We start from the raw sequence: 26,447 nt of genomic DNA, 5'->3' as shown, positions 1-26,447 counted from the left end.
TCAACTGATGCATGCCTTACTTGCGAGACCCGTTTTTACTGCGCTGTAAGCTCTTTTATTGAAAGCGAGCTATGCTAAATTATGTGAATGTACAATAAATCTATAAGCGACCTGACAGTATGCACTTTGAAATGCTATGACAGTTTGTTTAGTTTCGATTTAGTGGAGTTCAGATAGCACGGTGGTCATGTCTAACCTGTTGAAATATACAATATTAATAGTTACGAATATTAATATTTAGTCATATTCGGCCTTGAAATTAAAATGTGCCCCAAGTGACTTACATAGGGTGATAGCTACGAGTCTACTCTTTAAATCAGATATCACTCGACCTCCAATTATTCGGGGATAAGTTATTAATATTTCTTTAAAAAATCATAAACGTCGAAAGTTTCAAATTTTGTCAAAAGTTTATAGGCTGCATCACTTAAGCAACCTGGCCAATCCTTCAATCAGGATTTATCAAAACCTTGACAAGGGGTTATCAGGATTAAGTTGGTTTTGCGCGGCCCGCCCTATAGCTGACATCACCGCGAATATAGCAATGACAAAAAAACTAAAAGTAGGGCACATTTTAATTGAAGGGCCGAATATTACTGAATATTAATAATCATAAATATGAATATTAATTGGGTACACTATGCACGGATCTGTAATGTAGCTTAACTGACACTAACTGAAGATGATACAAGTTCGTATCGAAACGTCTTAATCAAGATGCTGTCGATCTACTCGACCTTTTTTTTGGATTTATTATGAATATTAATATTTTTATATGGGCCGAAAATTTATTTTCGGGACATATCTTGTTTTTGCCGTTATTATATGGGCCGAAAATTTATTTTCGGGTCATATCTTGTTTTTGCCCGAAAATGTTTCCGACCGATTTTTGTCCGAAGCTTTACAGAAAAAGTAGACATGGTAGAACTTTCAAATTTTCAGACATAGCGTAAAGTGGTATGAAGGTGCGATGTCGAGGTTTATGAGGCTGTACCCCTAGGGGCCTCTGACTGGGGGGCCAAAAACCTAAAATATTGTGACGTCATCGTTTTAGCTCTTTGTAACTATCTACCTCCTACCTAGCGCCAGAAAAACTCGATACAGAATTTGTTTATATCGCATCGTTGGTTCATCTCGCGAAGGGACTAAGTGGCTGCTGACATCATGCTGCGCTTCATTGTCCCGCGCGTGCAACGTTCATTGTTCGAAATGGCTGCGTTAGTAAAACTGGGCGCGTGCGACTTGCATTTAAGAAAAAGGTTTCACTTAGTAAAATAACCTACTACTCTTACAAAACAGCATATTTTAAATGCGAAATCTGGTTGCAGTGTACACCTCTCTATATGCACCTGCTGCGCATGTTACTCCAATCAAAATAAATATTAAGAACACTGCGTTTATTGGATTTAAATTGGCAAAACTTTCAATTTAAAACGTGGTTTATTAGGCACATAAACTTGTTTTGCACATTGCTCGAAACTATAGATTTAAAGTCTGTTATAACTGTGCTTGCTCGGACCAAGCCATGGTAAAAATTTACCCAGTAAAAGTTGGCGAAAGTATAGCAAACCAAGGACGTTAAATCATTTTAAGAGAATGATAATGTTTTTTAAACAAGTTAGCTGGACAAAGTGTAATAACATGCTTGTACGCATTATCTACGTAAATTCTATTTATCAAATATATGTTTCGATCATTTCCCAAATACTACGACGCCATATTTGAACCCTTTCGCATCAAAGCCAGAAGTTAAGTGGAGAGGTTTTCGGCCCATATCTGTTTTTGCTTGCAGAAACAAGTTAAGGAAAAATATAAAATATCTACATAATAAAAGAGAAAGTTTGTGAAATGTGTGTATGTGTGTGGAAAAAAAATTACCAAGCCCTGAAAATATACTCTATGACAAATATACAACAACCGCACCTCCGTCTAGTTCTTTTTTGGTTTCCTATGGTTTCCTATGGTTTCCTATGGTTTCCTATGGTTTCCTATGGTATGTTTCAGACCGATTTTTGTCCGAAGCTTTATAGAAAAAGTAGACATCGTAGAACCTTCAAATTTTTAGACATGGCGTAGAGTGGTATGTAGGTGCTTTGTAAAAGTTTATGAGGCTGCACCCCCAGGGGCCTTTGCTTGGGGGGTAAAAACCTGAAATATTGCGTTTTAGCACTTTGTAGCTAACGACTGCCATCTAGCAGCAGAAAAACTTTCATACAGAATTCGTTCATATTCGCTTGCTTTGTCCAGCTTGTGAAGTGACGAAGCGACTCATCGCCTGCTGCGCTTTATTGTCCCGCGCGTGAGACTTTCATTGTGCGAAGTGGCTCGTCCTAAACTGGGCTCGTGTGACTTGCATTTTAAAACGAGGCTTCTCTTTAGTAAAATTACTTAATGCTGTTAAGAAACAACTTATTTTACCACCGCAAATTTAAATGCGAAATCTGGTGGCAACTCTAATCCAACATATCAACACCAGGCCTACACAACTTAAAATTGTGTGTTGATATGTTGGATTGGAGTAACATACTATACAGGTGCAAATAGCAAATATTCTCCAAATACGATTTTTCCAATATTCTCCAAATCGTATTTCATCGTATTGTCGCGGTAATACACAAAGAGGTAAGGCCGTGAATAAAGTTTCACCCACCGTACAATTAACGGAGGGAAGCATTGCGAGTAGAGATGTTCAAAGCAGAATATCGGCGACTCATTTATAATGCTTGCCTTTAATGCGGCGTTAGTTTTTTTTCGGGCGACCAATTACTTCGCGATAATCTTCGCCTAATAATTAAGTGTCAATAGGGTGTATTTACCGCCGCAAGTTTAAATGCGAAATCTTAAGGCAGTCTACGCCTTTCTGTTAGCACCTGTCGTGCATCTTGCTCCAACCAGCATACTACCAACATCAGGCCTAAACATCTAGCAAAACTTTCGATTTAATAGTTTGCGTATTGAGAACATAATAGTGTTTTTCATATTGTTTAAAACTACAGATTTAAAGCCTGTTTTAACAGTGATTGCTCGGCCCAAGCCATGGTAAAAAATCACCGAGTAAAAGTTTGCAAAAGTATAGCAAACCATAGGCGTTAAACCATTTTTAGTCTTTAAGAGAATAATAATATTTGCTTTTCAAACACGTAAGCTGGTCAAAATTTAATAAAATGACCACGCATTATCTACGTAAATTCTATTTATCAAATATATGTTTCGATCATTCCCCAAATTCTACGCCATATTTGAACCCCTTTCGCATCAAAGGCATATTTTAAGTGGGGAAGTTTTCGGCCCATATCTGTTTTTGCTTGCAGAAACAAGTTAAGGAAAATAAAAAACAAAATATATAATATAAAGTACACAATACAAAATATTAAAAAAAATAAATAAAATAAAATAAAAAAAATAAAATAAAGTAAAAATTGAAAATAAACACTAAGCCCTGAAAATATACCCCCTGACAAAATCTACAACAACCGCACCCCCGTCTAGTTTTATGTTGTTTTTTTAAACAGTACACAATAGAAAATTGCATATACTCAAGTATTCTATGATGGCAGTGATGGTCCGACCGTAATGCGTTTTATATGGGAATGGCAGTCCTGGGCCACGTCGAAATTTTTTTTTAAATTATTTTATTTTTTTTCGTTATTTTATTTTATTTATTTTTATTTTTTTTTTTTTTCAAATTATTTTTTTTTGTTAAATTGAAAAAAAAAAACAGGATGGCAGTCATGGGCCACCATACTGGAGACTGGACGAAATCGCATTTGGCCGGGGTCAGACTCGGAACTGTGGCTTATTTTTTGGCAGGAGTCGGACTCGGTTTATTTTTAACCGATTCCGCACCCCTGGCCGGTATACTTTTAGAATTAAAGGGAACACTGTTGGTAACATACAAAAAACAAACGCATATTATGAAGTTTAATAAAACAAGCAAAACTGTTGACTTTTTATTGGGTGTGAGCTGAATCATATGAAACTGAGATCATGATTAAAAGTTTATTTAAATGCGGGCATATTTGAGTCAACTTTGAAAACAAGGGTAAAAGTTGTTGACTATAGTGAATGTACTTCAAGGTGTTTAAGTAAAAGTAAACCATCAAGATAATATTATTAAAGTAACTGTATTTGTATACTGCAGATCAGTGGTGAGATTCAATATTTTTGGTCAGCCGGTTCTATTACAAATGTCATATTTTTCAGCAGTTTCTGTTACAAAAGTCATATTTTTCAGCTAATAAACTAATTAGTTTTATATATAAGGTAGGGCTAAAAGAGGACATTTTTTGCCGGCAAGGAAAACGAAAGTAGAAGTGTTACTTTTGAGTTTAATGATATGTTTTATGCTGATTTTCGGGATGTTTGATTGTTTTGGAATTCTCGGGTTAATTTTCGACAGGAAATTCGGTGACTGGCCGACTCGAGCGCAAATATTGATTTATTTGTTGCGAATTTTGCTGTTGGCGGCTACGAAGAGAGTTATAAGTGACGATTTAAAATCATACGTTTTAAAGTGAGTAATCACACACCTTTGCTTTATTAATGGGCCTTTTTACATGTGTGGTTCGGTTGCAATTTTTTTGGCGCAATGTTTGCAATAACAATCAAGAACAGGGGTCGGCAATTATTTTTAACCGCAGGCCGCATGAGAAACTTAAAATGTTGTGGTGGGCCAGGTCAAAAATAGGATCTCAAATACACGCTATATGACGTCATACTCTGACGCTATAAAACAAATAAGGTAACGAACTTGTTTTTACGTTTGGAGTTGTGCGAAAATGTGCAATTTAAGTCGAAATTAAAGAAAGCCACAAAGCGTCGCGCGAAACGCGAAAAAATTGCAACTATATTGGTTTCAAAATTTGAAGTTTAATTTAGAATTAGAGGGGGGCATGACGCATTGAGCACAGATAAAAAATATACATTGCTTGATATTGACAGTAACCAGTAATGCTAACCGGTTCACTGATCTCATAAAATTTTGTGAGACGGTTCTATATAACCGGTGCGAACAGGCTGAATCCCACCACTGCTGAAGATGTATGTAAAAGTGGGACTGTAAATGCAGTGAACTGTTAATCCCTGAAACTATCGATAACTCGGTAAGATACGTTGCATTTTTACTAATTCTTGGTTACCACATAAGTGATTTAGGTAAACTGAATTCGTTATTTATTTCCAGTGTAAACTATTGTTGACCAAACCCTTGGAACTGTTTCGTTGTTTTGCTTCCACGTTTTTGGCGAGTTGAATTGTGCATTGTAACATCATAGTCTTGCGTTGTACTAATGAGAATTATGTTTTCACAGCTCAATGCACTGCCACTGTGGGCTACAGGGCTGCTACTCCTGGTGTTTTTCCGCTAGATCTAGTGGTTTTTGAAATAATCTAGTGGTCTAGTGGTTTTCTTGGAGAATCTAGTGTTTTTTATAGCCTTGAAATCGAGTAATATACTGTATGTTATTTCCCGCCTATCATTGTTAAAAATGGTAGCTGAATGTGGAAAATTCTCTTTTTAAACCAAATGTGAAAAGCCTGCTCATGTTTGGTGATAGTCGATGGCTAGATGCTTGTTAATAACAAGTTGCTCTACTGATTACTGTCAGTGTCAGGCAGCAGGCTTTATCTCCGCTTGCCAATCAAAGATGCTAAAGGGGGAAGAGGGAGTAAGAGGAAAGAGCAGGCAGGGCTAGGGTATAGTTCAGCGTGGTCCAACTTCTTTTCATCGCGGGCCAGAAACAGTTTTTTTTATCTTGCGGGCCAAAAACAATTTTTTTTTTATCTTGCGGGCCAATGTTTTTAAATAGCGATTCTTAGGCTTATTGCTGGCAAATTATACATAGCCTATGGCAGTGGTTTTTAACCTTTTTTCAGCCGCACCTCCTTTGGTAATTTTCCAATGCCTTTCGCCCCCCAACAAAAAGCAATTCGGAATTTTGAATTAAATATCACTTAGACAATTTTAAAATAGTAAAGCGTGTTGTTGGTCGCGCGAAGCGCGAACATTTTTTTAGTTTAATTGGTTTAATTGGCGCTAAACTGTAAATTCAGGAGGCTTTTTGCATTGGCCACACAACAAATTGCTCGTGCTCGACACATTGATTTAAACAGCACGTTATCTTGTTTCAAAAGATCACCAGGTTAAGAACCGCTGGCCTATGGCATATATACTAACTTTATGAAATGTACACCTTTGTTCAGCTACGGTAGTTATGAAATCACAAAGGATCATTTACGAAGTTTTTTTGTTAATTACAATAACAAAAATTGAAGTGATATTGCTAGATTGAAGCAAAGCTGACCATCAGTTCGCGGGCCAAAAAAGCGGAGCTCGCGGGCCAATTTTGGCCCGCGGGCCTGCAGTTGGACCACACTGGACTATAGTTAATGCGGGCGAATAAGCCGGCAAAATGAAAACTCACTTTTCAAAAAGTTTGCTTCTAGGGAGGAATTTCTGTCAATCCCTCGCTAGGACCCCCAGGGTCAGTTATAATAGACCGTACCATTTTATTGTACTTTACAGTTGAATTGATGTCATAGTCAGATACAGCAAACTTTGAGGATGTTGTATAAGTGGTGACACCACGAAAAAACAAGCTTTTATCGCCAACCTTTTTAACCCGAATTGGTTGAATAATGACAATTTTAAAGCCTGCTTGAAACCGGATATAGCCTACAGCAAATATGCAAAGATATACAGCAATATGCCAAGTTTGCGATATAAAATTAAAACAACCAAACAAAATTGGCCTTTTAATGTGACGGTACTGTACAAAGACAGCGTTAGGCATAAAAAGAACAAATTATATCGTTTTGTAATAATGTTTTTAAGTGCTTGTTATTCTTTGACTTTTCATAATGTTTATATTTAGAAAATAGTGGCTTTAATAAAGCAATTATGGCACACAGACTTAAATATAATCTATTTTTTAAGTTCATTAAACGTCTGGCGATGTTAAACCGACATGAAAATGGCCATTTGTTGTCGCGATAACAATCTAGTTTTTTTTTTCGGATCTAGTGTTTTTTTATTTTCAAATCTAGTGTTTTTTAATTTTGAGAGTGGCAGCCCTGGTGGGCTATACGGTCACGATTGACTGGAAATTTGATCAGAGGATAAAGCAAAGGTTTACCAGTCTTGAAAAGGCCCATTCTGTGTCACCTGCTTAAAACTTGTCTGTACCTGAAGACCAGATCTCTTCCACCTCGAGCTCGTTAAAATGTGAGATACACCGTAGTCGAGTAAAGTGAAAGCTTGCACGGCTGGCTAATGATCAGGAGGCAGCACACTTGAGCCAAGCTGAGAAGACAGTTGAGAGGTTGCGACGTGATGCAGCTGAAAAAGCAAGCCATCTTAGAGCGAAAGCTTAAAGCGGGGCAAAAGAAGCAGCCGCGAAATCTTAACATAATGCGAAAGCAGGCTCGAAAGCTCAACATGCTGCAGAGGAAGCAGCCGCGAAAGCTCAACGTGATGCGGAAGAGGAAGTTGCCAGACTACAGCGCGAAGCAGAAGAAGAGGTGTGATGTCTAAAAGAGGAAGCTTATCGAAACGCCAATGAAAATCAACGACAACTCGAAATGGCCGAGGCCGACGTGGACGCCTGGGTCGAGGAGTATTTATATTGTACCCCACCGCCGCCGGATGCCTCTCATGCTCATCGCGCGCAGATTAGGTTTCGGGAACCACAGGTCAGTAAACCGTTGATAGAACGTCTACCAGCAACTGTCACTAACACCAGAGTGACCCCACATGTAAGTGGTTACGATTCATGGACTCCCAAACTTTCTCCAACACTTTCTAAACCAGTTGACAAAACAAAGAGAAACTTGCTACCACTACCAACAGAATTCGACTTCCTGAAAATAGGTGAACGCTTTCTCCCTAGACCTGTTGTAAAGAAATTCGACGGTGATCCGATGAACTACTGGTCGTTTGTTGTTCGCCGGTTAAATTTACATATTGCTTAAAAGGTACAAAGCGATGACATGCGTATATTGTTTCTGCTTTAGCCCTGCGAACCGCATATTTGCGAGAGGTTGGATCGCTTTAATGTTAAAGATCCTGCAGAGGGATGCAGGCTTATAGCAAACTTTACATGAAACGACTATTAAAGGACACTCCGGCGATTGAGGCAGAGGACCCTTATGATTTGATGAAACTATCGGTTCTCTTGGACAAGTGCTGCACTTCTTTGCACGATATAAAGTATGCATCTTGCGTGGACTCAATAAATGTAATGCTAACCGTGGCAAGAAAGCTCCCTGTGTCCCTTCGCGAGAAATGGATAATCATGTCAACCGACATAGAAGAGAATACAGGAAAAAGAGTAAACTTTGCGGCCTTGGCCGAATTTGTTGGACAAGAAAGCAAACAGCAAACTTAATATTTGGAAAGGCGCTTTTTCCGTCCAAAGAAGATAGCAAGCCTACTAATCGCCGATTCAAGGTGATAACTCAGAACACCGTAACTTCTGTTTCTTTTTCCGCTAGGTGCATCCGGCAAGCTCAAACAGATCTTGGTAAATACCCTGACGACACCACGTTAGTTGGACACCATTGCTATTTCTGTTTCGGTGGAACCGCTGAAGGGCGGAGAACCAATCAACCTTAATGGGGTCGTTGTTGTTAATAAGATCCCGGTGACGCCGAACGCGGTTCCTACTTCGCAGACGTTAAAGGCACATCGTTCACTACGACATTTAAAATTACCCAGCATTTCCGGAGGAACCGTCAGCCTTCTGATAGGAACTAATACAGCTCACAGAGTGAAGTACATTCGTCCCAGAAATGCATCCTATCCGGATGCCGTGAAGACACCGCTCGGCTGATCGTGACTCGGTAATAACTTTGAGTCCACAGATTATCATGCCTGTACCAATTATATATTTCTGGTGTTGAAACCGCGAACGCTATGTTTCTAAGTAACGAGAGTGATCTGCTACCTACTGATGAGGAGGTAAAGAATCTTGGAACGGCACTCTCTACTGAAGACAGAAGAACGCATCGTTTCATGAAATATTTTGTCGAATTTGTCGATGTGCATTATCAGTTGCCACTGCGCTGGCGGTATGATCACCAAATTATGCCCAAAAATCTGAAATTCGCTAAGAAGCGACTTGGCTGCTTCGAACGCCGCCTGACTAAAGATAATGCAATGAGAACAAAATACGCTGAGCAGATGCAGTCTGCCATCGACAAGGGTTATGGTGAAGAGGTGCCAGAAGAAGAATCGTCTGCAAAGTGTCGCGTCTGGTACATTTCCCACCATGGCCTTCTGAATCCAAACAAGCCAGGAAAATTACCGTTTTGGATAGTGTCGCTTATTATCGGCGTGTGTCGCCTAACTAATCGTTGATGCAGGTCCCCGATCTAGTGAATAGCCTAGTCGGCGTGTTGCTCCGCTTTCGTAAGGAACCAATTGCCTTTGTGGCTGATGTTGAAGTGATGTTTTACCAGGTTGGTGTTGCCCCACGCGATCGCAAGTTCTGCCTACATATTTTTATGGTTGGATTTGTCTTCTCGTTTTGTTTAAGGCAATTGCTAGTGACGGTGGCGAATTCGAGCCAATCGTTACATCAACTGTAGAAATAAATTTTTACGTGGATGATTGCCTTACATCCGTTTCTGATATTAGCGCTGGAATGTCTCTCGTGGCAGGATTGCGGTACTTGCTAAACTAAAGCCGAATTTCATTTGGTTATCCAATACCGAGGAAATATTGGACAGTCTGCCAGAGGATGAACTGTCCAAGCCTCTAAGAACACACACTCTTGATGGAATGCAAGAGAGGATTTTGGGAGTACATTGCAACGTACACACTGGCGAGTTTAAGTTCACGTTCTCTCTACCGATGAAACCACGCACCCGCCGCGGAATTGCTCTCGAACATGAATTCACTGTTCGACCACTAGAGTTTGTTAGTCCAGTTGTGTTGGAAACATGCTTGATTTACAGAAATCTGTGTCGGCATGAAATCGAATGGGACGAAGAGATGCCCACTGAAAATCTACGAAAATGGGAACAGTGGTTAGTTGGTCTGGTAAACTTACATGACGTTTCTATTCCTCGTTCTTTCCACTTGCACGCTTACGATAACATAGAGAGGAGCCAGCTTCACGTGTTCGCCGACTCATATAAGGAAGCATACGGTACTGAGTGTTACTTGCGTTGGGTCAGTAAGCCTTTTTACTGGGTCAGTACGCCTTTTTAAATTGTTTTAGGCCAGCCATACAATGTCGACGTAACCGTATTTGAAAAGAAGCTTACTGGAGTATTTAATCTGATGTTCGAAAGATTTTCGTCCCTGTAAGTTTACAAGTCGTATCTATTGGCAAGGGTCCGGAAAATTGCTTACAACGCGCCGTGTTCGTCATTGACGGTCGATGAGTTAAAAAATGCGGAAGTGGAGTTGGTTAAGTATGAGCAACGGAGTCATTTCGCCCAATGGATGATTGGAATTTCCGGACAAGATAAACTCACAAGGATACCATGAAGGTGGTCACCAATGGACTGGAACCAATCAGGATGGGGTTCACCGAGTGGGGGCGCAGCGTTTTTGGATTGTGTAGGGCACTGTCGCGTCGCGTCCTAACTAAATGGGAAGAGCATGGGAGAGAATGATTTGTTCTGCCAGGTGCATTCTCTCCTCCCTAACGAATAAACGGATTCTGACATCATCAACTTCCGACGTTGCTTCTGGAAGTGGAGTCGATTTTGAATTCTCGTCCATTGAAGCCAGTCACGCTGAATGTCCATGATGAGACACCGCTAACTCCGAATCATTTGCTGAGATTGATGCTGGCTTACCACCAGACTTGAACAACTAGATAATTCTAGTTTTCTAATTTAATGAATTAAAGCAAAAAGCGGCTAATAATAATTTAATTTGTGAATTACTTGTGCGCTCTAATTCTAGTTCTAATCTAATTCGGATTTACTAAAAATGCTAGTTTGTCCAACGGCGTTTTTAGTCTAATACTCAAGACAAAGAATTACGCTTTGGTTGGAACGTAATTTTCACAGTCTGAAAAGGTCCAAACCAAGGCCCGCGGGCCACATGTGTCCCTTAACATTATTGTTCGTGACCCGCGAAGCACTGTTGAATAATTGTAATGCGTACAGTTGATGGATTATTCATAGTGCGAAGTAGCTTGTAGTAGTAAAACTAGGCGCATGCGACTTGGCTTTTAGTAAGAGGCTTCTCTTAGCAAAAAACGTTATTGCTCTTACAACACAACATATTTTACCGCCGCAAATTTAATTGTCAATCCTGGAGTCAGTGTATGCCTCTCTGTTAGCACCTGTTGTAATTGTTGCTCCATCCAAACATATCAACACTAGGCCTAAACAAATATAATTATACAAGGGCCGCAACAACAAAATGCTAAAGTTTAATGCATTTTTAGCGACGACGTTACAAATCTACGTCATAACATGGCGTCATACAAAAATAAATATTAACAACGCTGTGTTTATTTGATTTAAATTGGCAAAAGTTTCAATATAAAAGGTTGCTTATTAGGCACATAAAAGTGTTTTGCATATTGCTCGAAAATACAAATTTAAAGTCTGTTTTAACAGTGATTGCTCGGACCAAGCCATGGTAAAAATTTATCGAGTAAAAGTGGGCAAAAGTTTAGCAAACCATAGGCGTTAGGCTGAATCCCCACCGGTTAGACAAAAACGCTTTAAAGCAGACTGATCGCGACTAATGAGATGGAACGCTATTTCTTTTGTTGTCGCGTCTCCACCGACCAGACTTGACGCAAATCTTACGCACAGCAGACAGACACGACTAAACGCGTTTTTAGCGAGATAGCGCGTGCACTACTTTTTTACCGTGTCTGAAGATGCTTTTTGATAGAAACCATTAGTTTTTTACGGGTTTTTGTAGGTTTTATATTAGGAATGTTATTTTAAAAGGTTAAGCCGGTTATTTTTTTTAATTCCAATAAAACTATATTCCTGGAAAGGTCGAAAAGCCTTTTAATTCGTATCTTTCTTTTCCATGTATGATTTTACCAGCTTGACTAGTTCAAAAAACAATTTTGAAGACACCCTTGCATACTTTTGAAACTTATCTTTATGTTTTAATAAAGTGTGAAAAAGTACATGGAAAGAAAACTCTATACCTTTTTTTAACAAACAAAGTATACCCACTACTTGTGTTGTCGCATAAACTGCTGGTTACGTTTCCAAATACACATTTCTTCCAAAATTTACACGTTATTTGCCTCCGCAATGATCACAACTGAATTATATAGCCTAGCTTTGACCAGTTCAAGTTTCGCGCGCTTTGTCGGTGGGGATTGGACACTGTTGCTTTCAGGCATGACGCGACAAGTCAACAGACAGACATGTTTCGTCGCGTCGTGTCTGAGGTCCGGTGGAGATCCAGCCATAAAGCCTTTAAGAGAATGATAATAAGCATTATCTACGTAAATTATATTTTTTAAATATATGTTTTGATCATTCCCCAAATACTACGCCATTATTTGAAACCCTTTCGCATCAAAGCCAAAGTTAAGTGGAGAAATTTTCGGCCATATCTGTTTTTGCTTGCAGAAACAAGTTAAAAAAAATAAAAAATATTACAAAATAAAAATTAAAAAAAAAAATAACACTAAACCTTGAAAATATAACCCCTGACAAAATATACAACAACCGCACCCCCGTCTAGTTGCGTCTTGTTTTCCGTCGTTTAGAATATGGGTTAAAGTTGTATTTTATTGCCAATTGGTCATACTGGTACTTAAGGTATTCTCCCTCAGAATCAAGTAAGTCTGATCGGGTATTCCCGCATCGATAAAAGGCTTTAAGTACAATTAAAGTGAATTCATGTGAGCACAGTGGCCCGTAATCTTTTGTTTGTATGCGGGGGCTACGACTTTTATCCAAACTCGCATTTTAAATGAAATTAAAATCCCCTCGTACAACCAAGTCGCCGTCACGAGCTGTGCTAAGATCTGCAAAAAAGCTGTCAAAAAACAGGTTATCATTGTTTGGCCCGTTAATACTAGTTAGTGCTAATTTCTTAATTCCCAGGTTTGATGGTTGATATCAAATACCTCTCGCTCGGGTTAGCTGTTGATTGATTAATAGAATACATTAAGCTTTTGAAAATAAAATAGTTACCCCCTTGCTACGATTTGTACCATGTGACTAAAACAATTTCTCCTCCCCATTCCATCTGCCAAAGTTGCTCATCCCCATACAGGTAGGGTACAATGTGTTTCCTGTATTAAGGTTATGGTATTTTTTATCTCTAATATACTTGAAGATAGATTTCCGCTTTGACGGATCACGGATTCCAGCAACATTAAATGACGCGACAGTAATATAGCCTACACTAGACAAAATAAAGAAATTTACAAAATTAATACAAATACAATTGGGCTCTCATTTCGGTTCCACCCCATGTGTTATGTTTATGCAATATGGTATTGCGTGTCGGACCATTTCACAGCATTTTAAAAAACACAATGTTTAATTTTTGCAATTCAGGCGACATTTTTATATCGTTTCTATGCAGATCAAAACATGTTTGTTAAATCTAAGTCAATATATCGAGCACGAGAAATTTGTTGTATGTCCAATGCGAAATGTCACCTGAAATCAAGTTTAGGTCGGTAGACAAAAAGGTTAGAGTTAAGTATAAGCGTTTTGGTACCGTGATTACGCTGTAAATTCTATACCTAAGGTTGTTTAAACTTTAAGCAGTATTAACAGTAGCTACAAAAAATGAGCTGAAATCTAATGATCTAAAACAGGGGTGTCAAACTGGCGGCCCTCTGGACCATTAGGCTTACAATCACTTTTTATCAGTTACCAGAGGGTGGAGATAAAACATTGGTAAACAAATATCAGTGATCATCTGCTTTACCATTTATTAACAAACATATTTCAGAAACATTTTGCATACAGCGTGAAATTTCAACATGGCATAACTTGACTCTTTAAAATATAAGTTGTGACGTCGTGCTGAAGTGAACCGCTTTTTTGACAGGTTCGCGTTCGGAAGGTTCAGTTGCTTTCAAAATACTCGGTTCAGTTCCGGTTTAGCTATTTTAAATATTACAAAGCAGTTTAGGTTCGGGAAAAATCAGCCACAAACCGGTTCATAAAGTTAGGGTTCAAGTCCCTGGTTTATTCTTCGTATGTCGCCTCTTGTCACACTGCAAAGCAAATAAAAGCCTATACAATTGGACAAAAATTGGTGATGCTAGTTATGAAGAAAACTGTAAAAATCATGGTAGGAGAAAAACAGAGCAAAGAATTGATCAGTTCGCTATCAGCTACAACAGTGAAACGTAGGATTGAGCGTTCTTGTACCAATTGCATTGCAAGTAAATGCTTTTCCATCGTATGCAACTCAATTATAGATGTATCCACCGATACTACCGGTCTAGCTCAACTTTCCGTATTTATTCGATTTATTAATACAAGAGGAGTATTAGAAGAGCTTCAGTTTTGTAAATCACTGCAGTTGCATACTGGAGGTGAAAATATATTTAGAAAGCCTTGACAAGTTCTTCAACGATAATTATATATCCTGGAAATATGTCACGATGGTGCGGTAGCGTGGACTAATAATTCGGGAGTAGTAAAAAGAGTTCAGAACAAAGCATCAAATGCGAAATAGACGAATTACTTTTTGAACAGACAAGCACTAGTCTGTAAAAAATTGTCAAAGTGTTCAAACTACATTAAAGCAGACCACTAAACCAGTGATGAGATGGGTGCTTGTCACATAGGATTGCTATTACATACAGATGTACGTTGATTTGGCCTTGGATGAACAGCTAGCACAAAAGTACATCAATCACATTGCCAAAACCTAAAGTTTTGGCGACTTAAACAACATAAAGGAGTTTTTTCGCTGTGTGTGAATCGACAATGTCTTTGTAATATAGCCTTTGTATTGAAAGTAACACCTCTCCAACCAAATACTACGAACTTGTAGTTTTGTTAAGATTATTCTTTGAAAATCACGTTTAGATGTACCTTTGTGACGTCACGTTGCGATGTAACTTTGAGGCATTACGTTATGAAGTAACTTTGTAACGTTATCTATAAAAAATTTTCAAAAAAAAGTTTTCACTTAAATTCACCGAGAAATTCTCTGCCGTTGAAACAGAATACAGCAGACAATGGTGCTCTGGTTGTCTCTCTACTTGTCCCCTCTGAGCCTGTGTAGCTCAGTTGAGCGACGGTCTAGGTAAGGCAGAGGTCGTAAGTTTTAAACTCACCGCAGGCTAGTTGTTTTCTCTCATGGGGGCATCCTTATCGCCTCATATTTACCCCTTCATATAAAAAGCATCATAAAAAATAAGTAAATTGTACGTTATTCAGTAGACTTCTTTATACATTGATATACTGGTGGCAAGAAAACTTTTGAAAAATATAAAAACAAAGAAAAATTGCACTAAATATTGCGCCGTGACATAATTATATATTGTGACGTTAAGCTGAAATAAACCGCTTCTTTGATTAAGTCATGGTTCGAGTGAACTCCATATTTTAGGTTCGGTTCTCGTTGACTTATTTAAAAAAATTGATTAGGGTCCGGTTGGAATTCAAACGGTTCATAAAACTGCGATCGGTTGGGTTCGACTTCCTGAATAATACCACTTCCACACGGGCCGTATCACACATGTTGTTACTATTATTGTGGGTAAGCAGTTAATTCACCCATTTCAGGAATAATTAGAAACAAACAGTCAAGGGACAAGACGACCAGCGCCTATGTTTTACAATGTTGGCTACATGTTTCCGATCATCGAAAAAAGCACAAAAACGTATTGTATTTATGAAATATATATTAAGTAAATATGTAGCGGCACGTAGTGCAACATAAGTAAAATTGTGAATGTCATTTTAAAATAATATTTTCGAATTATTTGGCCCTTTAATGAAGATGTTACGCTAAACGCATTTCTATTTGGTTACATGTTAATTTTCACAATTATTATTTGTAACTATTGGTTTCAACAAGAGGCTAGCAAATTCACACAGAAATACTATTACGCAATAAACAATAGTAATGACGAGCCGACAGCATGATGAATTCTTTTTTACATTATGTTCAATCACGCAAAATTTAGGTGGATTTCGCAAATTATCGCGCTTGTTATAGCGGTAAGTTCATTATGGACAACGCAAGTAACTTGTTTGGCATACTTTCACTGTCCACTTTTAGCAACCCCTTTTATTTTCCTTATTTCGAAACAAACCGTCAGGGACTATAGACAGTGGTTTGAATCAAACAATGTATCGCAGTGTAGGCGAACAAAATAAACCATATTGTCATCAATTAAATTGATAAAATAAGCCATATTCTGTAGGGGTTGTAGCCTATTTGTGTGTACGCCTTTTCTTCTAGTGTCTGGTGACTGTTGATCAGGGATTTTTTTTCGGACGTGGCGACAGAAAATTACGTCAAATCGTGACGTCATCTTATCAACACCACACAGGTCGTAAGTTTAAGTTTGAAGAGGTGTTGCACTTTCAATGAAAAAGCTACATTAGAAAGATTTTATCAAAATAGCCTTAAACGTTATTAAGAAATAATACAGATTTCAACGGAAGTATCGTGATCCGATAAGACGTCTTTACGATGCCCAAACGAGCAAAAAAGATTAAGGTATTTTTTTTCAGGTTATTTCGCTGAAATTTGCTTTATCGTTAAGTTAGATTCAATTGTTAACCTACTTATTATATTAAATGCAGTTTTCAAAGTAGAATCTCCGCATTGGATCGCAAATCGTGGCTGAAATTTTTATATCAACTATACAGTATATTAGATCATTAAAGTGGTGTGCAAGAAATTACTTTTCCAGTAATATCAAACTTGCCATAAGATAAATCTATATCAATATTTATAATCGATCGCAGCAATCTTGAAATGGCTCAAGAGTGCTCAATTTAAATTCCGTTTGTGGCAATTTCAAACGGCTCTAAATTGTAAATTCAAATCAAAATCGAACAAAATTTTCACACGCTGTCTTTGTCTAGCGCACCTTGTCGAAATACCGAATCGTCTCCAACCCAATATTACCGGATATGTCGGACCACATCACAAATTGTATTGATCGTATTTATGTATTGCTTTTTAGAGTAATATTACAAAATACCTTTATCTTTCTCTACCTATTTACGGTTGCACATTCGACATTCACCAGTAATAAATGGCCCATACAGTACAAGAAGCTTTTAAATTTGGAGTTATAATTGTTTTTTGCAATGAAAGTAATAGTTTATTTAATAAAAGGTATTAATTCACCGCTCGCAAAGGTGAAAAAAAGCTGGCCGAACTATCAGCTAACATTACTTTTTTAAAGATTTATCTTGTTTTATTAATTAAGCTGGAACTAGATGTGAGACTACGAAAAACAAGTTACACACACCATTCCTAATCAGCATCTACTTTTTTACTTTGTCGAGTTCTTTTCCTGGTTGCGTTTTTTGTGCAATTCAATAGCAAGTTTTTTAATGGCCGGATGTTGTAGTTTTCCTATAAAACACAAATATAAATTTAAAACCGTTATCTATGCTTAAAACTAAGCTGTATTGCCTGAAACCTTCAACAGAGTCGAAAAATTCTTGTAACCACCCAATGTTGTTCGTTTCCTTTTCATACTGATAGGCTTGTAAAATCATGTCAAAACGGTCAAGATCTTTAACAAACTTGGCCTCAGCAGTAACTTGCGATTCATATTCCTTTGAAAAAATAAAAATAAAATTCACTGCGAGGTTTTTTACAGCAAAGGGAGGGGTGTTATCTACGAGTCTTTTCTTCAAAGAGAGCCATGACTCGACCGCCAGTTATTCGTTGATAGAATATTAATATTCGTCTAAAAATTTTAAATTGGGCTAAAAAGCAAAAGTTCCAGAACCCGAGTATAAACGAAGATTTCCTGGCAAAATTTTCACACATTACTTAAAGCGATGTATCTTATCCAGCAATCAGCTATCGGTCGAGTCATGTTTTTTTTGAAAAGTGGACTCGTAGGTATCATCCTATGTATGTCACTTTTGGCACGCTTAGTTCTAAGGCCGAATATGACTGAATATTAATATTTATAAATATGAAAGTCTTATTGCCGGCTAAGTTAGTTTGCTTTAAGTAATGTGCAAAAAATTCTTTACTTCCGGAGATTTATACGAAGAAATTTCAAGGGTTGGCTGTGGTGATTGCCAAAAAAATTTAGGAGACCGCAACCCGAGTAAAATATGCAATAAAATTTTCTGAAATCAAGTAAAAAATATTTTTTTTATTTTTGTCTTTTATTGTAAATGGGCCGCAGGCCGGAGTTCCACAGTCGTAGTTTGCCCATGTCTGCCTTATAGAGTTGTGTGTGACTAATTTGGACAAATGTATTGAACAGTATTTATGTGGCCCGAAAATACGCAATTAGTGACAAAACAGCAATTCATCATAAAACTATTTCTAACATATCAATGTAGTAATCGAAAAATTAAATTACATATGATTTAGCAGTTGTTTAAATTGTGATGCATAACTAAACGACAAACAAAACAAAAACGTGATATATAAACCTTGGTGTTGCCCCAACTAATTTTTTGCCCATATAGTAAGTGAAAATACAACATAACAAACTCTTTACAAATTCAGTTCGTTTAACAAGGTTTTGTTGTATGCTACACAGGATACAAAATTACTATACTGTCACTCATGGCTGCCGAACTTATAAAATTTAGTAGGCTACGTGGCAAGAGTGGAGTGAATTCAACATTACATTCACTGTATGTTCAAAACTTGCACCATGTGGTTTTCGCTAGCAACATTTTGCGAAACTTGAAGGGAAAACAGTTACATTGTTACGTCATGAACACAGAAATTAAATCACGTTTATTGCTGTAACAATAAGTATTAATTACTTAAAGTACGTGGTATGTTTTATTTTATTTATCACTATTTTCGTTCTTATAAATTTATTAATAGATAATGTATAATATTTCGCGTGGGGCGCCCATGACCCCCGAGTACCAGTAACCCCGTAGCATATTTTGTCAAAGGTCAACACGTCATTTGATGGAATGTTACTTCTGCAACTTAGCGCATTTAAGGACATTGCAAAATCCCTGGCATTACACGTTAGTGAGTCGGTCGCTCAATAACACTCGATTCTCACTTAATTACTAGGACTAGGCCAAGGTTACCACTAAGTAATTAGTCGCTCGAAAAAAGCAAGCAAGCACTATAAATGTGTAGCCACAGCGACAGGCAATTATCCGATTAGGCGTAACCTTACGCTGTAAAACATTAAATTATATCGGCTTCAATTACGAAACGTAAACGGAAAAAATGGATACGAACCCAGTTTGGGTTGGAATCTAAGGATCTGATATTCTACTTTAAACATCCCTACGAAGACACCGAAACAATAATGCAGTCCTTTAAACAACATTAAATTCAGATTTCATCACATGCCAGTCTTTTTGTGTCCAAAATGCCTTATAGGCAATCAAATATTTCTCATTATGTCTAACCATATAAAACTACTGCAGTCAGTGGCCCAACCTAATCAAACGGCAACCCAATTTTGTGTTGCAACCCATAGCATTAGAATAACTCATATAGGACAACATGTTGTAGTGCAAAAAATCCAATTAATTTAAGTTACCTTCTGGATTTCCACTTCCCTAATTTATACAATATCTATAACCAACCAAGTTGTATTTATTTTTCGTCATCAAGAGACTACATACCTGAAATAGGTGTTTTAAATTAAGAGCTTTTTGTCTTTCCAACAAACTGCAGAGGTGTGTCATTGCATTCTAAATAATCATGAAGTAAAACAGGCTTTATTAAGGTATTTTAAAATTCATTAAAAGTCAAGCCAAGTCATTAGTAATAAAATGTTAAATTATTAACATTTTTTTAACTTGGCCAATCCTGAGGGATATTTTTACTAGGAAACAGAGGTCAAGTAAAGTTCAAAAACATTTAAAAAACAGTGCCAAGTGATTAATTTAAAAAAACATAACAACAACATTGTTATGTAGGCTTAAAAAGGTTTTACTAAACTAAAAAACAATAACAATTCTAAAACAAAACAAAAAACCTCTTCTTTTTCTTGTTTCTCCTGCTTTGAAATGTTATCTTCTGGAGTTATATCACCAACTATACACTCTGCCACATCATGAACAAGACAGAGTTTTATGCAGCTAAAAAAACGATGATTATTGTAATTTTTCACCTGCATTTTGTGGGTAAGTGGATAAGTTATGTTCTTACACCCCTGTAACTGAATCAACATATATCACCACAATTAATGTTAGGACTCCAGCTTTCTAAACCAACTTGGCATCTCTGGTTTCAGCCAACATCCTTTATGGGTTGCCTTCAATCATTTTTGGTAAAGAGTATAAAGCATTAAAAAAATAGAAAAAACTTTAAATGACCACAACAGAACTTCTTTTAAGTACATTGATAATTTCAGACATTGACACATATTTTTCATATGGTTGTTGATAAGGTTTATAGACAGGCACAACTCCTACCAATAAGCTAAAGGATTGTCACGTTAAACCAAGGTTCACCATATATTTTTTATAAAAGGATGGATAAACTGTAACTGTAAGGCCTGACCATTGTGCACGGATATAAAATTTTGTGTCAAATTTTATTAACAAAGGAAATACAAATAATCATGCAAACAAAAACTGCAGTGAGCCTTATAAATTGTTGTTCAGTTTAAAATTTTATCAAACATTAGTTAGGGATTTCATCCAACAACATTTCAACTGTACATTATCTTAATTAAGAAATACGACACAGGCGGGTAAAATTAACTTTGCAGACTGTAGTTTTGTTATCCCTGAGTCAAACAAAACAAACCAAAACAGTAAGATATAATGCCACTATTTCCTTATAACATGCATGGCAAAATAAGCAGTATTGGAGGGCTGCAAAAAGAGATATATTAACAAACTATTAAAATTTTATTTAACTGATATAATGAATGCGTCTCTATGAAACTTTCAAAGTTTACCAACTTTTTTACAGCTAGCAGAATTTACATAAAAACATGATGGCTATCATTTGACTATTGAAAGCTGGCAAAAAAACAGCTACACTCTGGCAGTACCAGAACTTGTTACATTCAACCAAAGTTGTTTCAAGCAAACACCAAACTGTGTGTATTAAATTCAGACATTTTAGGCCAAATAAAATGTCATAATTGAAGTAAAAAATAGTATTCCTGGCGAGCAGTGGAAATTCTTCACAAATTTACAAAACTTTATCAGCAAGTGCATATAAAAAGCTTTCTGTAAACTTTATTCTAGTGATTTAAAACATAGCAAATGGTAGATTTGCTTTTGTCAAACACTGTAACACCAAAATTGTAAGACCAGAGTCTTGTACATGTTATGGAATTTTTTTACTTCAAATAGAAATACTTTCATTGTAAGGTAATAAAAAGTTTCATAATTTGTATACTAAAGAAGTAAAAACATTGTTTGGTTATTGTTTGGTTGAAGACCTTTAAATTTTAATTATATAAAACAATCCAAAGAGAGCTAAAAACAGTAATCAAGTTTTGACTAAAAAAGCTATTATTTCACTTTAGGCTTTGGCCCTTTTATATACAGTAAAATGAGTTAATATGAAATCTTGTGCTTTCTGTCACTTTTTTTGATTTTATATAGTTATGAAAAAAATCATTTGGATAAGATTGACAAACAGCACAATAATACATAAACAAAAGGTTTATATCAAAATATGATTTTTTTTTCTTATCTAATTGTTTTTTATTTAGGGTTCGGCACAATGTTGGTTTGCATTTACTTGGTCGAGTTTTCTTGACAGCACGCTCAGAAAAACATTTTAATTAACGATGTAACCCTTTTATTTATTTTTCTTGACTTTAGTTACTTTTAATATTTGTTGAATAGTGTATGGCTTTGACTTGCATTTGTGTTGCTGTTATAGGAACTCAGGATGCTGCAAAATATATTTTCCTTAAACAAATGTCTGATCCTGTGTATTACTCCGTTTTTTTTATTTTATTTGTTCAAGTTAAAAAAATTGCGCCAAAATATATAGTTTATATTTCTATTACAAAATCTATTATTTTACTGAACATAACAAAAAAAAACCTACTGATCAATTCTTAATGGATGTTCTTCATCACAGCATGTCATCGCCATTATTGACATTCTAAAAAGAGTTTGGTTTAATTAGACTAAAAACAGCCTTAAAAAACATTACCGATGCAGAGCAGTCTTAATGCAGAAAAGCAGTGTTAGCGCATACATAGAAAAGGATACAAAGTCACCCAATTATCTTTGACGTTTCCATGTAACAAATTAACTAAAGTCATAAAAAAGTATTGTTTGTGTTTGCTAGTTAGCTAACTAGCTGAGAACTGTTTTATGTATTGTGACTGGTAACCAAGGTATACCTGTACATATGATCGCTCACAGATTCTGGGTCTTTTACATCACGCAAAACCCAACCAGCTCTTGGAGTATTCTAAAATTGAATTACAAAATTTAATATATATAATTAGACATTGTGAAAGTTATAATAAAACTTGAAAACTTACCTTTAAATTTCCAATTGTAACAAGAAACTCCAAAAGATTTTCAGTCATGATATATATGAATTAACTCAAAAAAACAACAACACAAGCAATGAACAATAAATTGTATACCAAAGTTCATGAACAGCTGTGGAAACAAGTGTTATAGTTAAACATTTACTATGCAAGAACAAAGAAGAATGCATGTTTCTTCAGTAATTTTTTTTTCCTTAATACACACCCTTTTTAATAGTCATCCTATCACAAAATAGGCGATGAACACCTCCTGTTTCTTTTCTATCCTTGTAACTTACTTACTTTTATTCATAAGAAATATAAATTTATCTGTTTTTTGGTTTTCCCTTGAGATTACACGAAGCTAAAGACAACATATGTTCATGTTTGTTCATTTCGGGCTTATTTAGTACAGTAGACCAGTAGTAACATTTTAGATAAAAAACTTATTTTTATTCAAGTTATTGAAACTTGCAGCCAAAGCCAAGTAGCATAGGATTACATAAAACTGCCAGTTGTGTCATTGTATGTTAGCATGAAACACTCACAATGCTTTTGAGCTGAACAGATTCTTTTCAAGCGGACTTAACATACTAAAATAGCAAATACATTGGTGTAAAGCAGGACACAGTTAAGTTGGCTAAATCAAGCAAACTGCAAAATAAAAAAAAATGTGACGGACTAGCGGTGAATAACTACTGCAGTAGAGAACCAACCAGGTCAATTTCACAGGTCACTAAAACACAAATTTAAGCGTAAACTATAAAGAATATATATAACAAGTTTAGGATTCAAGTAAAACAATCTGCTTGAGATTGATGGAATTTAATAAGACATTACAAAATTAAAAGTTGTACTACAGTAGTAAAAGTTAGACCTACAGTAGTAACCTTTTTGCTACAACAGATGTGCTACACCCTGCGTTACTTTAGAAGAAACTGTACGTATATATAAAAGAACCGTAAGTGGTTGATATCACAAATGTTAGCCCCTTTAAAAATGCTCATTGTAAAAAGGTGGAATTACACGCTTGGCTTGCGTTTAGTGACTGATTACTAGGGATGCTCAAAGTAGAATATCGAATCCAATTCTGCCGTTTATTTCGGGTAATTGGAACCGATATAATTTAATGTTTTACCGCCGATTGTTGCGCCTAATTGCACAAACGCGTGTGGTAAGTTGGCCTGTCGCCGCGGCGACCAATTTATAGTGCTTGCTTTAAATGCAACCTCGTAGTGCAGTGTCAGCGTTTTTTCGGGCGACCAATTACCGCGTCTCGCGTTAACATTCGTCTAATAATCAAGTGTCAATCAAGCGTTATTGGGTGAGCGGCTAACGTGTAATGTCTGGTGTGGAGTTTGCAATTTCCCTAAATGGGTTAAGTTGCAAAAGTAACATAGCGTTGCAAAACGCGCAGGCCGTCCACAAAATGCGCTATGGGGTTACTTAAGGTCAACTTCAGGCCAATATTCAGGAAAGTTATGCAATTATGAAAAACGTAATTGTCAAGATTTCGTTATGTCAATAATAACTTTGTATTCTTTGCAGTACATCATTTGACTGCATAACAGATCATGTTAGTCAAAAAAGAAGCAATAAGACTTAACAATGCTTTCAAAATCAGGACCGAATTGCTTAAGACTTCTGTGTGCAGTGTTACAGTTTCTCACTATTGGCAAAAATATAAGTTTTGGACACAACCTGGACAGTTAACATATTACAGTTTACAGAACGGCTTCAGATGACAGTTGTTAAGAATGTCAAACATATGAGAGAGTTTTTTTATTATAATGTACACATGCTGGCGATTTATTGCTGTGATTGTGGGCCCTGTAGGGTAGATTAAGATTAATCCCTTCCCCAAACAAAATCTAGGTTAAATAATTTAATAAAACTAGACTAGGATTCGCTATTCTGGATTCGTTATTCTAGATTCGAAACCTATTATTCTAGAATACCTTGGGATTCTACTTTGAACATCCCTAGTGATTACTCTTTACAAAAAGCAAATTGCATTCTTTTTGGGTAGGCGATGATGATCTGCGTTGGTTACATATAGATGGGGTATTGATGTCATTTTTTAGATTTCTTACTTGAACTTCTTTCCAGAAAACCTTGGTTCAGTTAGTGACAAACAAAAACAATATTTTAAGCTATGAAATCCCATAAACAAGGATTTTAAAAGGGGAAATTATTTAAAATACCTAATAGTTCTATGGTGAAAACCTGAGTTATTTGTAAAAAAAATTAAATGTCAGGCGTTGTTAAGGGCCATGTAGCATAGCTGTGCATTGTTTTAATGCATTTTTCTGAATATGTAAATTTAACGATTTCTTAAAAATGTGATGTGCTAAAGAACAACTAAAGGTATATTTGAAAATCAGCGCAAAAAATACATCTGAGTTGAAATACTCACATTCTTGTCTAATAAAAGTGAAATTGTGTTGAACATTGTTATTTTCCAGATTTCGTAACTTGCACTCACAGTCTCACACAGCCAATCCATTCTACATCGCTCCAATTCTTCTACCCATAGAAATAGGAGAATAAGAAGATATTATTGATATTCAAGTTGCCGAAACAACAAAAGCAAAGCAAAATGAATGCTCTTCTATAGATTTCTGGCTAACCATGGGTTCCTCTTACCCAACATTGGCCTGAAATGCTATTCCTTAGCTACTAGTTTCCACCATAACATGGGAGGGTGAGGGTTCTCGGCCTTGGTGGCCATTAAGTCCAAGAGTCGGAATGTTCTTACCGAGCCTGAACATGATTATGATGTGCTTTGAGTAAAGTTATACGCCAGATAGACAAGCTTTTGCAGATGAAACAATTGTATATATCACATTAAATTGTATTTTTTTTGCTCTTCATTTGTGTTATGGTATAGTAATAACTGTAATAATACTGGCACATTTGAGTAAAATAAGTCATTGAGAACCCGGTGGCATGCAGTGTAGTAAAAACCGAATGAGTGGTACACTACCGGAAAAGTTTAAGAAAAACTGCTTTAAGCAATGTGTACACATTTCTTATTGATATATTTTTTTATTTTCGGAGAGAACTGAGATGTTACTGTATAGCATTGCTCAGAAAATCTGTTTTGTCGTGGCACAAAATACATTTCAAGGGCTATTTAAGGACCAAGACAAAAACAGGGGTGAATGAAGAATTTTTGTTTTGGTTAGGGCATGAAAATCTTTCGAATGACACAAAGTTAGTCATAAAACAATTGATCTTATAATCCCCAATGTTTTTAGCAAACAGATGCACAAATATGCAGCTAAAATGCAGTATAATCATATACAGTTTGAAAAACATTGCATTTATTTGTTTAACTTTACAAACTTGACACATGGACATGAGTCACATAAAGGTATTTCTAATAATGTTTGAAACATTTATAGTGTAATTTAATATAAATTGAGTTGTAGGTAGATTTTACAAACAAAAGTGCAAAAATTAAGTTGCATTTACATAGCAAAACTTTTCCAAAAGTATAGTTTAGGAGTGCCACCAGATGACCGGTGATGCAACAATAAGCCAAAGATGAAATATTTTGGTCACAACAACTTTTAAAATACAGTACAATGAATGTATGGCTATCAGATGGCATATAACAAGGGATGTTCAAAGTAGAATAGTGAATCCTTGGATTTAAATCCGAATGGAATTTGTATCAAATTCTGGGGTTTATTTCATGTAACTGGAACCAATATAGTTTAATGTTTCATAGTCGGTCAATTGTACAAATTTGAGAGCCAAAGTTAGATAAAGGCCTGTTGCTGTGGCCACAGATTTATAGTGCTTGCTTTACATTTAGCCTTGCAGTGCAGTGTGAAGGTTTTTTCAGGCAATCAATTACTTTGCATTCACAATTTC

General features: G+C 36.4%; 1 protein-coding gene and 1 pseudogene across 4 annotated transcripts; one reads left to right on the top strand and one right to left on the bottom strand.

Moving 5' to 3' along the window:
• The first annotated feature begins 7,578 nt into the window (after positions 1–7,578).
• LOC146168239 (uncharacterized) lies at positions 7,579–9,355 on the top strand (annotated as a pseudogene).
• A 4,312-nt stretch (positions 9,356–13,667) lies between these two features.
• On the bottom strand, positions 13,668–26,233 carry LOC146168238 (5'-deoxynucleotidase HDDC2-like). Of its 4 annotated transcripts, none has more exons than XM_083380630.1 (9): positions 23,114–24,946; positions 22,575–22,698; positions 22,431–22,501; positions 22,130–22,186; positions 20,088–20,190; positions 19,732–19,800; positions 17,580–17,718; positions 17,406–17,512; positions 13,668–14,174 (listed from the first exon to the last, which is right to left on the bottom strand). In XM_083380630.1, the coding sequence occupies exons 2-8, from the start codon at positions 22,620–22,622 to the stop codon at positions 17,430–17,432; spliced, it is 570 nt and encodes a 189-aa protein (XP_083236756.1). In that variant the 5' UTR covers positions 22,623–22,698; positions 23,114–24,946; the 3' UTR covers positions 13,668–14,174; positions 17,406–17,429. The 4 variants fall into 4 exon arrangements, with proteins under 4 accessions (XP_083236756.1, XP_083236763.1, XP_083236748.1 ...); XM_083380637.1 differs by lacking the exon at positions 13,668–14,174 and adding an exon at positions 14,198–15,302; XM_083380622.1 differs by lacking the exons at positions 13,668–14,174; positions 23,114–24,946 and adding an exon at positions 24,982–26,233 and having other exon boundaries at positions 15,333–17,512.
• Between the last annotated feature and the right edge of the window lie 214 nt (positions 26,234–26,447).

Source organism: Ascidiella aspersa, chromosome 1 (genome assembly GCF_963924565.1).
Source record: "Ascidiella aspersa chromosome 1, kaAscAspe10.2, whole genome shotgun sequence".
Classification (NCBI taxonomy): Eukaryota; Metazoa; Chordata; class Ascidiacea; order Phlebobranchia; family Ascidiidae; genus Ascidiella; species Ascidiella aspersa.
The sequence above is the reverse complement of the archived record's forward strand: the minus strand, read 5'-3'. Positions and strand labels throughout refer to the sequence as shown.